This window comes from Erinaceus europaeus, unplaced genomic scaffold (assembly GCF_950295315.1).
Source record: "Erinaceus europaeus unplaced genomic scaffold, mEriEur2.1 scaffold_476, whole genome shotgun sequence".
Taxonomy (NCBI): domain Eukaryota; kingdom Metazoa; phylum Chordata; class Mammalia; order Eulipotyphla; family Erinaceidae; genus Erinaceus; species Erinaceus europaeus.
The window spans coordinates 8305-26416 of NW_026647282.1; the positions used below are offsets into that span (position 1 = coordinate 8305).

At 40.5% G+C, this 18112-nt stretch overlaps 1 protein-coding gene across 1 annotated transcript in view; it reads right to left on the reverse strand.

Moving 5' to 3' along the window:
- Positions 1 to 1802: 1802 nt before the first annotated feature.
- LOC132536277 (cAMP-specific 3',5'-cyclic phosphodiesterase 4D-like) overlaps positions 1803 to 18112 on the reverse strand; it is a gene marked incomplete at its 3' end in the record, with an annotated part of 77219 nt that continues 60909 nt past the window's right edge. Inside the window, exon 3 of the mRNA XM_060183900.1 lies at positions 1803 to 1839. Coding sequence (XP_060039883.1) covers positions 1803 to 1839 — 37 coding nt within the window. The remainder of the gene's footprint in view (positions 1840 to 18112) is intronic.

Here is an 18112-nt window from a genome sequence, read left to right on the forward strand (position 1 = left end):
TTCCAAGATTATTTTAAGTTAGTAAATATGCCTACTTACTAGACAGAGTTGGTTTATATTCAAAATGTCAACTTTAAGGCCGTTAAGTACACATTTACGTGGTTTACTGTCAAACAAAAGGACATTTGATGCAGTCACTGAATATGCAAATTTTCAGTGAACTTAAAACATATTAGTCTTTTAAAAGCCTCGGTTCACTATAGCAAAATGCTTAATTATGTAAAAGACTAAATCCCCCTTAGAAATTAAGAGTAAGGGAGTCAGGCGGTATCGCAGCGGGTTAAGCGCATATGGCACGAAATGCAAGGACCTGCGAAAGCATCCTGGTTCCAGCCCCAGGCTCCCCACCTGCAGGGGAGTCACTTCACAGGAGGTGAAGCAGGTCTGCAGGCGTCTTTCTCTCCCCCTCTCTGTCTTCCCCTCCTCTCTCCATTTCTCTCTGTCCTATCTATCCAATAACAACATAAGTAACAACAATGATAATAACCACAACAACGACAAAAAACAACAAAGGGAAGAAAAAGGGGAAAAAATGGCCTCCAGGAGCAGTGGATTCATGGTGCAGTCACTGAACCCCAGCAATAACCCCAGAGGCAGAAAAAAAAAAAAAGAGAAAAAAAAAGAAATTAAGAGTACTAGTGTCAAGGACCACGGGAAATTTATTAATCTATCACTGAAGATTAATAAATACTAACTGAAGTACGAGAATGTTATTTTAAAAATAGTTTATTTACTGTCAATAGAGGAGAAAGGGTGAGGCATAGCACCACTATGGAATGCAAGATGTCAGCCATGGACCTCTGGACCCCATGCCTGAGAGTCCCACGATTTATCCATTGTGCCACTACATGCATCTTTCTGCATCAATCCCAAGAGATTTTGATTACTACCTGAAAGAACCTGTTAGGACGATTATTTCAACATTTGGTGACAGTTGTTTACATAACATGTTGTCTGATTTTATCTGTTGACCCAGATCTGGGTAATAAGTGAAAAATAAAATGATGGATTTTCAATATGAATCACTTAAGAAGACTTAACTATTTCTACAATTTTTTGGGTCAAAAATATGCTTAGGACATGAGTTTAAGTTGATTTAAACACAGAACTATAGGTCCTAAAAATCAGTCATGCTTTCCAACAAGACCTTCAGTGAGCAAGATGTTATTCTTCGGAAAAGGATGCTGGCTGTGTTCCCATTTACTGTTGCATAAGTTATAAAAATAACTACAATGTTATTTAGGGGCACTGACCCATATAAAATATATGTTTATCAAGTTTATATAAGTATAAACATAAACAAACCAAAATGTTTTGGATCATTTTTATAACTTCATTTCACTTCTGTTAAATGGCTATTTTCATGACTTGTATACCAAAAGAAAAATAATAAGTGTAAATATAATGCTGAGTTAAAGATGAGTAAATAAAGTGTTAGGCTGAACTGAAATATTGAATTTCAAGCCCTGATCCTGTCCTTAATTATACTAAATGTAATTTAATCTGTGATGTAGACTTCTGCGTCTGGTGCTTAGGTCAATAAAAGAAATATGGTCCCGCTTAAGTACGTCACTTACACAATTTGCTGTTGTAAGCAAATACATTCTTTGGATCAATGGCTTTATAGGACACAGATCAACATGCCCAAGGACACATTTTTAGCATGGATTTGGAATTACTTGAATGAGCCACGACATTTGTACTCGTACTTGTGTTTGACTTCCAATAAAACCCAGATCAAATAACCCTAATTAAATGTTTAGATCGTTGAGAAACTTGCCCTCTCACCAAACTGTGCTTACCTGAGCAAATGGAGTCACAATCAAGTCATCTCCATGTCTGAAAAACAAAGCAGATCCCGTGTTAGAAGTTGCCAATAACTACGACCACACCTGATCAGTATAAAACGGCAAGTTCCACTTTCATAAATTCCCACAATCACAGCAATTCCATCCTTAGTCTTCACCACAGGCTCTTCCACACCACTGGTGTAAAGATATGCTTCCGGGATGTTAATTGCTGTTTCTTTCTCTGTGTAATAGGAGGGAAGTCTTCATCCTCAACCACGGTCACTGTAGCTTATTAAGCACACAAGGTCTACAATAGTTGAATGGAAGTTCTATTAGTAGGGCCTGAATATTAATCTCAGAGGTTCTGTGGAAAGAACCAAGCAATGCACAATCTTCCACGAGAGGCTGCTGGACCATCTAACATCTGAAGGTAAGAGCATCAAATCTTCTGCATCATCTCGTGTGAGTCCTGGACAGGCTAGGAACTGTAGATGGCCTGCGAATGCATCATACACTAATAAAAACCCAGTGAAACTTTTCAACTGACTCATGTCCCAGACGTTGTAGTGACAGGGGGAATGTTGCCCCGTGTGTGCTGTTGCTGCAGCAACCTCAGCTACACCAAGCCTAAGGATGCAGAGCAAGGTGTCAGCATGACGTGTCTTGGACGGACATGGAAAGACAAGGAAAGTTGTGTAACATTCTACTTGGAGGAAAGGGAGAAATCCAGGCCCAAGGATGATGTTTTTGTTGTTGTTGTTGTTGTTTTGTTTTCATGGTATTTCTTGGCATAAAAAAATTTGTGAGGAGGGTTTCCAAAAATCTCCACAGGACATTTCCAGATCTTGTTAAGTAAAACTCTTTAATCAAAAGTCAATGCAGTTATTCTACACAAAGAAAAACCTCTGGGGCATGACCCTAAGAACACTGCAGCTGAACCCTTCACTCACTCATGAACAATTCTCGAAAGGATGTAAGTGACTTCAAACAACACTAATGATATACACTTTGGCACAAGCAACATATGGATGAAGTTAGGAAAGGGATTGTTACCAATAATTAGGGCAGTTGCTATGGTCATCATCAAATTATGCGGAGATCTTGAAATTCAAAGTGTGGAAAATAAAAAGCAGGAGAAGGTCAGGATATCCTTAAAAGAAACATGTACTGTTTCTCATTCCCTCAGATCCAGAATTATACTTCTGGAGGGGTACTCATGTTTCATAGCAATTGTTCACTACAAACTAAAGTGATACGAATTTAGGTCACTTCTCAAGGTATAGTCTTTACTCCCAGTTTGTTCTTTGTGACTTGTCTGCCTATAAAGCTTATTTTCCATGAACTAAATCACTTTGCCAATAAGGAAGTCTTCTAATTTTTCTTATGAATTTCAAAGGGAACTGTATGTTAAATTTCTTAATTCTTTTGGGTAGATGCTGTACAGCATCTCATTGATACGTGACTACCATTACCCAGGACTGTAGAAATTGGACATAATATGTATATGAAATAGACAATATTATGGAATATAATGGAATTATTTGCTAGCTTTCCTTCTTTTCCCAGCCACAGCACAAAGAGTGCTGGCTAGAATTCCTTTGAAAGAGATATTTCATTTTTTTTGAAGTACCTCAAAATAGCTTTTGGCAAAATATCTCATTTGTTTCCTTTTAATAGCAGCAATAACCAATATTTTAATGACACATACCTTCAATAAGTACAGAGTACCTCTATCCTTTCCTTCTCACCATTAAGCAATATTTAATTTATGTTAGAATAACTACTTAAATGTATAATTAAAAATCAGTTTTCCTAAATATTGAAATCTCTCTTTTTTTTTCTTTCCTGGGGGAATTAAGAGTTTACAGTCAACAATAAAATGGTACATTTGTAACATTTCTCTCAGTTCTCCACAACACCATACCCCCCCACTCCCGCCCAAATCTTCCACCATTGTGACATTCCAGGACCTGAACACTCCTGCATACCATAGTCCTTTACTGTGGTGCAATACACCAAATATTAAAAGCTCTTAATCAAATGTACTCATACAAGTACAATGACAAAAGTAAAATATTTTATTTTGTGTTTGAAAGAAGATAAAAGTAACATATATATATATATATATATATATATATATATATATATATATATATATATATATATGGCGTGTGTGTGTGTGTGTGCATGTAGTTTTCTTCCAATAATTCAAATCAGATATGGTAATTAATATCCAGAGAGGATACATATTTCTAAATATTATTTAGTTTAACATATGCATGGGTTTTAATTAGTTGAACAAATGGACACACCCCAGTCTACAATAGAAAATAATGCTTAGGGGCCAGGCGGTGGCGCAGCTGGTTAAGTGCACACACTGCAGTGTGCAAGGACCCAGGTTCAAACCCCTGCTCCCCACCTACAGGGGGAAAGCTTCATAAGTGGTGAAGCTGGGCTACAGGTGTCTCTCTGTCTCTTTCCCTCTCTATCTCCCACACTCCTCTCAATTTCTCTCGGTCTCTATCCAATAATACAAATAAATAAAAAAAAATGAAGTAAAAAAAACAAGAAGGAAAGAATGATAAAACATTTCCCTTAACCACTTTCCTAACAAGCATCATTTAAAATAAGGAAACTTAACGACTTGAAATGGGGTTAGAAGGGATTATAATACTGCAGTATATAAGATTATTGACCTTTTCTCCAAAAGAGAAAGAAACTGTTAGGGACCACGATGATCACTAGTTTCATAAGGTGGAAGAAAAGTAAGTTCCTTTCAGTCCTGACCATGGATAATCTAGTCAACATTCCCCCACACCTCCTCACTCCCCTCACCTTCCCACCCCCACTCCCCCTCCCAGTCCCTGGGAGAACTATTTCTCCCCCAGAGAAATCCTGACTCAGTCTTGGGCCATCTGGGAACCGGAAGCAGGAGAGTGCAAGGCTCAACAATGCACTATTGGAGTTCCTGGTTTTTTTGTTTGCTTGTTTGTTTGTTTGTTTTTTAACAGGAATGACAGTAGGATCAAACACAACTCCTTATGCCTCTGACCATATTTCCTCCACACTACTGTATTATTTACTACTTTATTTTCTTTTTTTAAATACTTTTAAAAATATTTATTTATTTCTCTTTTGTTGCCCGTGTATTTTATTGTTGTTGTAGTTACTATTGTAGTTATTATTGTTGTCTTCGTTGTTGGATAGGACAGAGAGAAATGGGAAGAGGAGAAGACAAAGACAGACACCTGCAGACCTGCTTTACCGCCTGCAAAAGGACTCCACTGCAGGTGGGGAGCTGGGGGCTCGAACCGAACGAAATACTTATGCAGATCCTTGTGCTTTGCGCCATGTGCACCTAACCCTCTGTGCTACTGCCCAACTCCCACTACTTTGTTTTCTTTTATTTATTTGTTTATTTATTTATTATCTTTATTTATTGTATAGAGACAGCCAAAAATCAAGAGGGAAGTGGGTGATAGAGAGGGAGAGAGACAGAGAGATACCTGCAGCCCTGCTTCACCACTCAAAATGCTTTCCCCCTTCAGGTGGGGAACGAGGGCTTGAACCTGGGTCCTTGCGCACTGAAATACATGTGCTTAAGCAGGTGCACCACCACCTGGCCCCACTACTCTATTTTATATCCTTGTTCTTTCTGTAATTCAGAAGTGAGGAATCTTGGCAAAAAACTGAAAGACATAAATAAAAAGTCAACCCTCTTATACAGACTTCACAGGGACTGAGGCACAATTTAAGTACTTAAATGCAGAGAAGTCCCTCAACATCTTAAAAATGTGAGTTTATCCAATAGCAGCATGGAAAATAGTTTTGTAAACTCGTTCATTTTAAGATTATGTTGAAATGCACTGGCAGTAATCTTTCCATGTTTTGTACTCACTAAACCAGAAGGAAAAGGAAGTACAGTTAATTAAAAGAAATTTTATACATAATCAAGTGAAGATCATAATCCCAGGATACTAACAGCACTAGTGGCCACAAAGTATGTGTTGATCACACATTGCAGATTTCAGCTTGACAAGTAGTTGTACAAGTCACTACTTTGAAGAGGAGCCAGAGCTTGTGGTTTACTTTTGTAACTTAATCATGTACTAATTTTTGATCCCCCATGCTTGAGATTCTTGCTGTAAAACTAGAAAAATAGCTTACTCTAGAATTTGTGAATAGGATTCTGGTATTGATAAAATACTGATAGTTACATATTTGGAAATCCTAAAACTTTGCTTCTTTTACACTCAAAACTATTCTTCCCTTCTCTTATATTCAAAACTACTATATATAAATTCCTTTGATTCTTTTTTTTTAATTATTAAGAAATGAGGTTTAGGGAGGCGGGTGGTAGCACAGCGGATTAAGCACAGGTGGTGCAAAGCGCAAGGACCGGTAGAAGGATCCTGGTTTGAGCCCCTGGCTCCCCACCTGCAGGGGAGTCGCTTCACAAGGGGTGAAGCAGGTCTGCAGGTGTTTGTCTTTCTCTCCCCCTCTGCCTTCCCCTCCTCTCTCCATTCCTCTCTGTCCTATCTAACAATGACGACATCAATAACAACAACAATAATAACTACAACAATAAAACAACAAGGGCAACAAAAGAGAATAAATAAATAAATATTTTTTAAAAAAAGAAATCAGGTTTCCATCTTACTTTAAAGATTTGTTGAGAAAGATAGTCAGAGAGAGACACACAGAGAGAGACAGACTAAGGCCAGCATACTGCTCTAGCCGTATGTGGTGTGGTGACTGAACTGGGGCTTTAGTATTGCAAAGCCTTTGCTCCATCCATTAAACCATCTTCGCAGTCACTGTTTTCTAGAAGACTAGGCTATTTGACAATAGCTAAGAATTAGCCACAAGAGAAACTTAGCTATTCTCGGGGCTGGGTGGTAGCACACCCAGTTGAAAGCACATGTCACAATGCACAAGGACCTGAGTTTGAGCCCCCAGTCCAGACCAGCAAGGGGAACAACTTGGCGCGTGGTGAAGCAGTGCTGCAGATTGCTGCAGATGTCTCTCTGTCTGTTTCCCTCTCTACCTCCTCCTCCCCTCTCAATTTCTATCTCTATCCAATAATAATGAAAATAAATATGTATGCATTGACTCATAAACACTGTACAATTTCAACTTTAAAAAGTACTTAGTGTATAAACACACTAAGCATAGTTATATTTAATAAAAAGCAATACAGCTGAATGTTGATGGAACAAATTACTATCAGTGGCTCAGACCACTGACTTCCATGGAAGGTGAGGGGGAAGTAGATGGGGAAGTGCTGAGCACACAGTAAGCCTTCACAAGTTCCCTCACTTTTTGTTCTGTTCTACAAACAGGCTCTTTTGCAGTTTATATTATTTGACAGGATCTTCTTTAATGTCACTGACCCAGACCTCTTTCTTGATTCTTCTGCAGAATAGGTCTTCTAAGGAAAAAATACACAGATATTTAGCTTGCTCTAAAAGCCCCCAGGGATCTCCTACTAATTTTCACATATTATACAGGCCTGGAAGTGTGCCTTGTGCCTGTCTATTTCTACTGGCAGCACACCCACGGTAATAGAATTATCTTGCCAGCTCCAAATGCTGATGGACTCTGATGATCATGAAGTCTGTCATACCTGCTGATGCTGACAGTCACACCATTTGTAGCATCAATAAGTATACTTAAAAGTTGTGGTTCTCGGAGCCTGGCAGCGGCTCACCTAGTTACACACATACCGTGTGAAGTACAAGGACCTACACAAGGGTCTGGGTTTGAGCCCTTAGCTTCCCATCTGCAGGGGGGACACTTCACAAGTGGTGAGGCAGATCATCAGGTGTCTATATCTTTCTCTCTCTCCCCCTCACAACCTCCCCCTCCTCTCTCAATTTCTCTCTGTCTTATCCATGAAAATGAAAAATGGCCACCAGGAGCAGTGGATTTGTAGTGCCAGCACTGAGCTCCAGCAATAACCCCCAAAGCAAAAATGCAAACATAAATAAGAAAATTGTGATTCTTATCTGGAAATCCTGATCTCAGTTTCAGTTTCTTTAAAAACAAAAAACAAAAAAAATAAGAGCTGGGCGGTAGCGCAGTGCGTTAACTACACATGGAGCAAAGCACAAGGGCTGGTGTAAGGATCCCAGTTCGAGCCCTCAGATCCCCACCTGCAGGGGGGTTGCTTTGCAGGCGGTGAAGCAGGTCTGCAGGTGGCTATCTTTCTCTCCTCCTGTCTGTCTTCCACTCCTCTCTCAATTTCTCTTTGTCCTATCCAACAACAACAACAACAAAACAAAACAGTTTACGTTATGTGGAAAACTGGGAAATGTTATGCATGTACAAACTATTGTATTTTGCTGTCAACTAAAAACGGGGGTGGGGTGGGCAGTAGTGCAGCTGGTTAAGTGCACATGGCATGAAGCACAAGGACTGGCATAAAGATCCCAGTTCAAGCCTCTGGCTCCCGACCTGCAGGGGAGTTGCTTTACAAGCAGTGAAGCAGGTCTGCAGGCGTTTATCTTTCTCTCCCCCTCTCTGTCTCCTCCTCCTCTCTCTATTTCTCTCTGTCCTATCCAACAACAACAAGGGCAACTAAATGGGAAAAATGGCCTCCAGGAGCAGTGGATTCCTAGTGCAGGCACCTGAGCCTCAGCTCAGGCAAAATCAATCAGTCAAACAAACAATAAAACAGTTTATTTATAAATGTCAAGGAAAGACTGACACAAAACTAAAAGGATATCTTCTTCGGTGGAAACTACTCTGCAATCAAAAAGAGATGATATTTCTGTCTTAAGGGTAGACAGTGATGGAACTGGAGGTGACTATGCTAAGTGAAATAAATAGAGAGGTGAAAGACAACTACCACATAGTATCCAGACATGGGATATAATTACAAAAGCAAGCAAACCTCCAAAATAATTGTCAACTATATGGTCCCCTAGGCTTTTTGAAAACTATGGTGTTTGTCAGGAAAGGGGGGTGGGAGGCACAAGACTTTAGTGGTAGCTGCAACAATTTACACACATGCATATATGGGTGTGAAGCTGTATCTGTGAAATCTTATAATTTTGTAAGTCAGTGCTAAAACAGTAATGATTTAAAAGGGATTTAGGGGGTCAGGCAGTAGCACAGTGGGTTAAGCTCAGGTGGCGCAAAGCGCAAGGACTGGTGTAAGGATCCTGGTTCGAGTCCCCGGCTTCCCACCTGTAAGGGAGTCGCTTCACAAGAGGTGCAGCAGGTCTGCAGGTGTCTATCTTTCTCTCCCCCTCTCTGTCTTCCCCTTCTCTCTCGATTTCTCTCTGTCCTATGCAACAACAAACAACATCAACAACAATAATAACCACAACAAGGCTACAACAACAAAGACAACAAAAAGGGGAAAAAAATGGCCTCTAGGAGCAGTGGATTCATGGTGCAGGGAGCCCCAGCAATAGCCCTGGAGGCAAAAAAAAAGTGATTTAAAGGGAAATCTTTGCGCTATAAGGACATTCAGTAGATTAAAGGAAGCAATGATCAAAGTTAGGAGTGAGGGCAGTAAGTTTTTGCATGTCTAATCTGTGTCAGACACTGTGCTTAATTCAACCAACACACAGCGTTTAATTCTAATGTCTCTTCATTAAATGATAAGGGCCTAGACTCTCAGTACTTAAGTGATTTATCAGCAGTTGCAGTCTTACTGGGGAGTTCAGTGATGTCCAAATGACTGTCCAAATGATCTGGTACTGACCCAAAAGACTTCACTGGTATTTGTCAAAGTGAGGACAAACATAGAGCATGGAGTTCTTAAAAACCAAACATATTCCACTGGAAAGCTCTTTAAAGACTATGTATGATTACTTTGTTATCACCAGGGCTTCTGAGCTCTAGGGTGACTTTTTGAGAAGGGGAAAGGGGGAGGGAGAGGGAGAGGGAGAGGGGGAGAGGGGGAGAGGGGGAGAGGGAGAGAGGGAGAGAGGGAGAGGGAGAGAGAGAGAGAGAGAGAGAGGATTAAACAAAAACATAGCACTGAAGATTTCTTCAGTGCAGTGTGGTGTGGAAAAGACACCATCATGGGGACCATGACAAAGTAGCTCATTATCCATTTTTTTCTAACCCTAGTTTTAAAAAAATTTTATTTTAAATGTTTTGTCGCTGTGGTTTCGGTGCTCCCAGAAGTGTTTTTCATATACACAGAGACAGAGACAGAAAGACAGAGAGACAGAAACAAAGGGAACGTGAGAAATACACCACAGCACTGCAGTTTCCTCAAGTGTGGTGGGAGTCTGGTGCAAACCTGCCTGGCAAACGAAGTGCATTATCCATATAGGCTGTCTTACTGGCCCTTAAAAGATATATGTAATTCAGGAAGCAACAAAGCATTGTAGGTTCAAATATTTATATAACATAGTAAAAATACAATTTACTTCTTTTTTTTTTTTTTTAATTTCCACCAAGGTTATTTCTGGGGCTTGATGCTGGCGCTAGGAATTCACTGCTCCTAGATGCCATTTTTCCTTTCTTTTCCTTTTTTTTTTTTTTCATTCTGTTTTACTTAGTACAACAGAGAGAAAGGGAAGGTGGTAATAGGAAAAGGAAGAGAAACAGACACCCGCAGCACTGCTTAAACGCTAGTGAGGCTTTCCCCCTGCAGATGGGAAGCTGAACCCAGGTCCTTGAGCATGGCAATGGGTGCACTGCCCAGACTGTACATTATGATTTGTAGAATTGGTAGGCAAGAATTAACCACTAGGAAAAGCTTGAACAAGATTCAATAAACAAATGGAAAATAAAATATTCATATCATATATATAATAGATATGGGAGGCCTGGCGGTAGCACAGCAGGTTAAGTGTACATGGTGTGTGAAGCACTCAAGGACCGGTGTAAGGATCTGGGTTTGAGTCTCAAGCTCCCCACCTGCAGGGGGGGGGGGGGTCACTTCACAAGCGGTGAAGCAGGTCTGCAGGTGTCTGTCTCTCTCTCCCCTCCTCTGCCTTCCCCATCTCTCTCAATTTCTCTGTCCTGTCCAACAATAGCAATCACAACAATAAAAACAACAAGGACAACAAAGTGGGGGGAAAAGGGCATCCAGGAGCAGAGGATTTGTAGTACAGGCACCAAGCTCCAGTGATAACACTGGAGAAAAAAAAAAAAGATATATATAACAAACGCTCTACTCTGTGACTTGTGATACTGGGAATAGATCCTAGGGCATCCGTTATGAAACTCCCATGCTATATGTCTTTGCTGCTGAGCCATCTCTACAGTCTCAAAAACTCTTCTCTCATCTAAAAAAACATGCCTTAAGAAATCAGATAAATGCCTTTTAAAAACAAAATCTGGGGGCTGGGCAGTAGCACAGCAGTTAAGCACACGTGGCACAAAGCGCAAGGAGCAGCATAAAGATCCCAGTTCGAGCCTTCGGCTTCCCACCTGTGGAGGGGGGGTTGAGTGGTGTCCATCTTTCTTTCCTTCTCTCTGTCTCCCCCCCTCTTCTCTCAATTTCTCTCTATCCTATGCAAACAACAACAACAACAACAACAGCTATAACAACAATAACAACCACAACAAGGGCAACAAAATAGGAAAAATAGCCTCCAGGAGCAGTGGATTCATAGTACTGGCACCAGGCCCCAGCAATAGCCCTGGAGGCAACGAAAAAAAACCCTGGGAACCCTGCGATAGCATACCTGGTTAAGCGCACATAGTGCGAAGTGCAAGGGCCGTGTAAGGATCTCGGTTCCAGCCTCTGGCTCCCCACTTGCAGAGGGGTCGCTTTACAAGTGGTGAAGCAGGTCTACAGGTGTCTTTCTCTCCCCACCTCTGTCTTCCCCTATTCTCTCCCATTTCTCTCGGTCCTATCCAACAACAACTGCAACAACAATAACAATGGGAAGCAGGGGTAGATAGCATAATGATTATGCAAACAGACTCCTATGCCTGAGGCTCCAAAGTCCCAGGTTCAATCCCCTGCACCGCCATGAACCAGAGCTGAGCAGTGCTCTGGTAAATAAATAAATAACAATGGGGAAAATCATTGGATACATTGATGATTATTTTATTTTTATTTTTTAAAATTATCTTTATTTATTGGATAGAGACAGCCAGAAATTGAGAGGGCAGAGGAAATAGAGAGGAAAAGTGAAAGAAAGACAGCTGTAGCCCTGCTTGACCCCTTGCAAAACTTTCCCTTTGCAGGTGGGGACCAGGGGCTTGAACCTGGGTCCTTGAGCACTGTAAAGTATGTGCTCAACCAGGTGCACCACCACCCAGTCCCGATGGATATTTTATTTATTTATTTTTAAAGATTTTATTTATTTATTAACGAGAAAGGAGGAGAAAGAGGAGAGGGAAAGAAAGAACCAGACATCACTCTGGTCCGTGTGCTACTGAGGATTGAACTCAGGACCTCATGCTTGAGAGTCTAATGCCTTATCTACTGAGCCACCTCTCGGACCACACAGTTTTTTTTCCCACTTATTTATTTAATTATTTCAGTAGAGATGGAGAGAAATCAAGAGAGAAATCAAGAGGGGGTGGGGAGACAAAGAGGGAGAGAGACAGAGAGATACCCACAGCATTGCTTCACCACTTGTGGAGCTTTCCCTCTGCAGGTGGTGGCCAGGGACTTGAACCCAGGTCCTTGTGCACTGTAGCATGTGCACTTAACCAGATGTGCCACCACCTAGCTCCCTCACTGATAAGCCAGAAAGTTTGTTTTCTGATTTTGAAGGGAAGAAAATAATCAAACAGAAATAAAGAAAAATTCACTTTGAGGTCCTCTCAGTCCCAAAGGGGGACTGGATGCTGGGACACAGGACCATGAGGGTTGTATACAGTCTTTCATTACCAGGAGATGAAACAACAGGCTGGTAGGGCTTAGTCTTGGGATCATTCGTAATATTGACTAGGAGACAATGTCATTCAACGAATTGTTGAACTGATTTCTTGTCACATATAATGTAGCTTCTCACCTATGCAGAGGTACAAGAAATGATTCTTTCTCTTCTGCTTTGAACTTGTCTGTTACCAATTAATAAGCCGTGCTGCAATATGATGCCTTTCATAGCTCTAGACTTCAATGCAGTAGTTGTCGCAGCACAAATGAAACAAAAAGTCCTGGGGGCCAGACAGCTGTGCACCCAATTAAGCAAACATATTACAAAGAGCAAGGACCCATGCAAGGATCTGGGTTCAAATTTCCACTCTTCACCTGCAGGGGGAGGGTCACTTCACAAGTGGTATAGCAAGTTTGCAGGTGTCTCTTTCTCTCTCCCTCTCTCTCTTCCCCCATTTCTCTCAATTTCTTTCTGTCCTCTCCAATAAAATGTCAAATGGCTGCCAGCAGCAGTGGGTTCAAAATGCCTGTACCGAGCCCCAGAGATAAATAAATATAATTTATTTTATAAAATAAAATAAAATTCCCCCCAAAGCTAAGGAAAAGACCCTGAAATCTGAAGGCAATAAAAAATATCAGACTCAGAGTTTGAGAAAAACTGCCACTGCAGATAGATACATGAGGAAGTCTGTTCAGTGAGTAAGACCTCAACTACATCACAAAGTGCCAGGAATCTGAGAAACAAAGCCAAGCATCTGACATTCCTGATTTGTGTTTTCTGAATAAAATCACAGCTCTGAATGAAGATTTTCTTCAGATTTGTAATAGCAAACCTTTAAATGTTTCACACTGCAGGAGTTTAGTGAGGATAGTTTGTTAATACTCCCTAGTTTAACTTTTCCAGAGAAACACCACACAGTGCTGTTCTAAGAGTGTGGTGACTTCCCCTTATCGGACTCAAAAAAGCAGATACAGTCGGTATTGAGAATAAATATAGAAACCCCTTTAAGTAGGCACCAGAGCCATTTCCTGGACAACCAAAACAACTTGGTCACCTCCAGTAGAAATAAATTTGGTCACCTCCACTAGAATAAATTTTCTGGGAGTCAGGCGGTAGCGCAACGGGTTAAGCACAGGTGGTGCAAAGCACAAGAACCGGTGCAAGGATCCCGGTTCGAGCCCCCAGCTCCCCACCTGCAGGGGAGTCGCTTCACAAGCAGTGAAGCAGGTCTGCAGGTGACTATCTTTCTCTCCCCATTTGTCTTCCCCCCTCTCCATTTCTCTCTGTCCTACCCAACAACGACAACATCAATAACAACTACAACAAGGGCAACAAAAAGGGAATAAATAAATAAATATTAAAAAAAAGAAATAAATTTTCTTCTTTCTCCCAGAATGTCACCATCTGCCTCACCCACTATTAAGATTTAAAGTTTAGAGATGATTAATTGTATAATACATTGGAGAAGAGTTTTGATTTGAGTGTTAATATATAGAGAAAAGGAGGTTGGGATAAGAAGCAAGTAAGAACAACTGGCACAGTGACCTCAATCCACAATTGATGGAATCAGTATCTCTTTTTCAGATTTTTTTGTTGTAGCTGGGGCCTTACTGCTTTGGCCTAACTCAGATAGGAAGACACACACAAATTAATTTGGTCAATAGGTATTTCTCTTTCTCAATAGTTTTTTTTTTTTTTTTTACATTTTAAATGTTTTTTTATTAGTGATGTGACTGTTTTTATAAAATTATCATATTTCATGAATATCTTCACTTTCTTTTTTATTAATTTTTATTAGTGATTTAATAATGATTAATAAGACTGTAGGGTAAGAGGGGGTACTGTACAGTTCCCACCACCAGAGTTTCATATCCCATCCTCTCCACTAGAAACTTCCCTATTCTTTATCCCTCTGGGAATATACACCAAAATATATTTTCATTTCCATATTCATCCTTGGTACATATAAGTCACAACTTTCCCCACCAAAGTTCTACCCATCCCCCCACCTGCACCCCACCACAGTAACAATATTAGTTCTCACATTGTACAAGAGACCGTCTGGTTAATTAATTAATTAGTTGATTGATTCTGCAAGTTCATTTGCTTTAGTCATCTATAGTTTACCTATGAGCAAAGTCAGCAGGTAGTTGTCCTTCACCTCCTTACTTCTGTCACTCTCAATAATCACTTTGTTGTTCTGAGGAATTTTTAATTTCCGTGGTAAGGAGAATTTTTTTTTTTTTTTTTTGCTCCAAGGTTATTGCTGGGGCTCAGTACCTGAACTACTGGAAGCTATGTTTTCCCTTTTTGCTGCCCTTGTTGTTTATCATCGTTGTAGTTGTTATTATCATTGTTGTTATTGTTGTTGGATATGACAGAGAGAAATTGAGAGACATTAGGAAGACAGAGAGGGTAAGAGAAAGATACCTGCAGATCTGCTTCACGGCTTGTGAAGTGACCCCCCTAGAGGTGGGGAGCTGGGGGCTCGAACTGGGATCCTTACGCTGATCTTTGTGCTTTATGCCATGTGTACTTAACCCACTGTGCTTCTGCTAGGCCCCCTAGGGAGAATGCTTTTCAAGAGTCAAAGGATACCTTGATCCAGGGGGCTAACTGTGGCACATCTGGTTCAGTGCACACAGTACTCTGCAGAAGGTCCTGGGTTCTAGCGCTGGACTGCAGATGCCTATCTTACTCTCTCCCTCTCTATTTCCCCCTCCCCTTTCAATTTCTCTCTGTCCTATCAAATAAAATAGAAAAGATAAAGAGAGAGAGAAAGAGAAAAAGAGGAAAAAATGGCTGAGAAGAGTGGTGAACTCATAGTGCCAGCAATGAGCTCCAGTAATAACACTGGAGGCAAAAAAAGGGAGGCAAAAAAAAGAAATAAAAATAAACCTTGGTTCAATGTAAATACTGATGGAGAATGGGAAAACTGAGTATGTCAAGCCAGTATTTTTCAACAATACATAAAATCGCATCATAGTCTGATTGAATTTGTCATTCATATGTGAGTCCTCCCAGATAAATAAACTCTTTATTATGTTCAAGGAACATGAGGTCATTCTTATAAGTTTACTTTGGAGAAGAAAAAACACTTCTTAAATATGAACTACTACAGACTTTTCATAAAATATATGAATTTATTTTATTTTTACTCACGGGCATAGAATAAAAGAAGCAACCTACATACCCCATGTTAAAAAATCAATTACTAGAATTTTAGAAAAAAAGAATATATCCATTACATAAAATAGTGTCAATTAATTTGTCTCTGAACTTTATCTAAATCAAGGTTGTTTCATCTCTGAGGAAACTGAGGAAGAAATCTTTTGATATGAGTACACACTAAAGAATTCTATTATTTTATTTTATTTTTTAAATATTTATTTATTTATTCCCTTTTGTTGCCCTTATTTTATTGTTGTAGTCATTATTGTTGTTGATGATGTCATTGTTGTTGGATAGGACAGAGAGAAATGGAGAGAGGAGGGAAAGACAGAGAGGGGGCGAGAAAGATAGACACCTGCAGACCTGCTTCACCACTTGTGCAGCAACTCCTTTGCAGGTGGGGAGCTGGGGGCTCTAACCGGGATCCTTAAGCTGGTCCTTGCACTTCTCGCCATGTGTGCTTAACCTGCAGTGCTACCACTCCCAAGAATTCTATTATTAACTTTGGACTTCCATCACATTTTTCTTCTCACCCCTATACTGCCGCGTGTGTGTGCGTGTGCGTGTGTGTTTGTATAGCATAGCATAGCTGGTTTTTTACACATATGTGAATTTAACTGCTTTGGGTCACTTTTTCACTGATTCTGATAGATAGATACATAGATAGACCGACCGACAGGCAGGCAGGCAGGCAGGCAGATAGACACAGACAGAGAGACTGACCAACTGACCAACCAACCACACAACCAGTTTCATCTGGTTCCATCTCCCATGTGGTACTGGGGCTTGAATCTGGACTGCTGAAGTAGCAAGGCACAATGAACTATTTCTCCAAATGTGCCTATCTCTCTATCTCCATCTCTATGTCTATCTCTGTCTATCTCTATCTCTCTGAAAGTTTATCAAAAGTACTAAAGGGCCAGAAATACAGGCAAGTTAACTCATCTGGGAGGATGCCTTCTTTGCCATGCGCATTACCTAGTTCTTTGCCTCTTTCCCTTCCTCTCATTTTCTATCTAAAAATGTCAGCCCAGTATGGTAAATCCTGGGGGGTGGGGAGAGAAAAAGGGAGAGGGAGAGGGAGGGGGTGAGGGAGGGGGAGAGGGAGAGGGAGAGACTCTTTCCCCCTATTCTCAAGTTCTCCCATTCTTCTTGTCTTTAGATGTTGATGATCATACTTTTTACTTTAATGACAGAGATTATTAGTCATGGATTCTCTAAGCCTGTTACTTCTTGATGTCCAAATTTGCATTTCCCTCTTAGTTGCGATTTCTTCACTGTCTGTACCAACTAGTTTGCCAAGGTTAGTCACTTCGCTTGTGCTCATGATCATATTTTTGTCAGAAGCTCCACATTTAACATCCACTTTGCTCAGTTCAAGTGTCCTGAATTCAAAGACAATTTCCCTTGAATCTAATTCTCCCTCAAATAGCCTTCATTCTCTCTTCTCCTTCAACTTATCAGCCCTCTGCAGAGATGCCTGCAATAGCTGTTATCTCTATTTTCAATTTACTTCTCAACCCACTGGGCTTCTTCTTCTATTTCCCTAAGATGCTTTGCTTTTTCTTAGTTGTCACCCCAAACCTAGTGATTACAGAAGGAAATTGGTTCTTCTCATCACTCCTTATCCTCTGGACTATTTCTCAGCTCTGCCCTTGTCCTTTAACTCTTGTCATGCTTCCCCTATAGTTCTATGTTCACTTTGTTTTTATTTTTTAAATTTTTTAAAATCACTTTTGTGTTATTTGTTGGATACAGACAGTCAGAAATCAAAAGGAAGGGGAAGGAGAGAGAGACAGAGAGACACCTGCAGCACTGCTTCACCATTCATAAAGCTTCCCCCTTGCAGGTGGGAACTGGAGGTTTGAATCTGGGCCCCTGCTCATTCTAACATGTGTACTCAACCAGGTGTGCCACCACCTGGCCCCACTCTGAGTTCACTTTGTTTAAGTCAAATCTATTACCCTTCATCTGCCATCATGTTGCCCATTTTTTATCCTGTGTTCCTTATGTTAACATCACTATCCTTTTGCCAATTCCTGGGCAAGACCTCATTATTCTATTTGTCTTGAATTCCAAACCTGAGAAAGTATAATAGAAAATAGCACAGAAACAAGATCACTGGGAAAAGGATGTCATTTTATAATGAAGAGTAGCTGTAACTAACGCAATGAATTAATGATAAACATGTACTCATTAAAAATTAATAGGCAACTATAGAACAAGCTTCGGACTCGAACCGAGATCCTTCCAAAGGTCTTTGCACTTTATGCTGCGTGCTTAACCTGGTGCACCACTGCCTGATGCTCCGTGATTTGTTTTCAAAAAATGCTTTTAATTTACTCA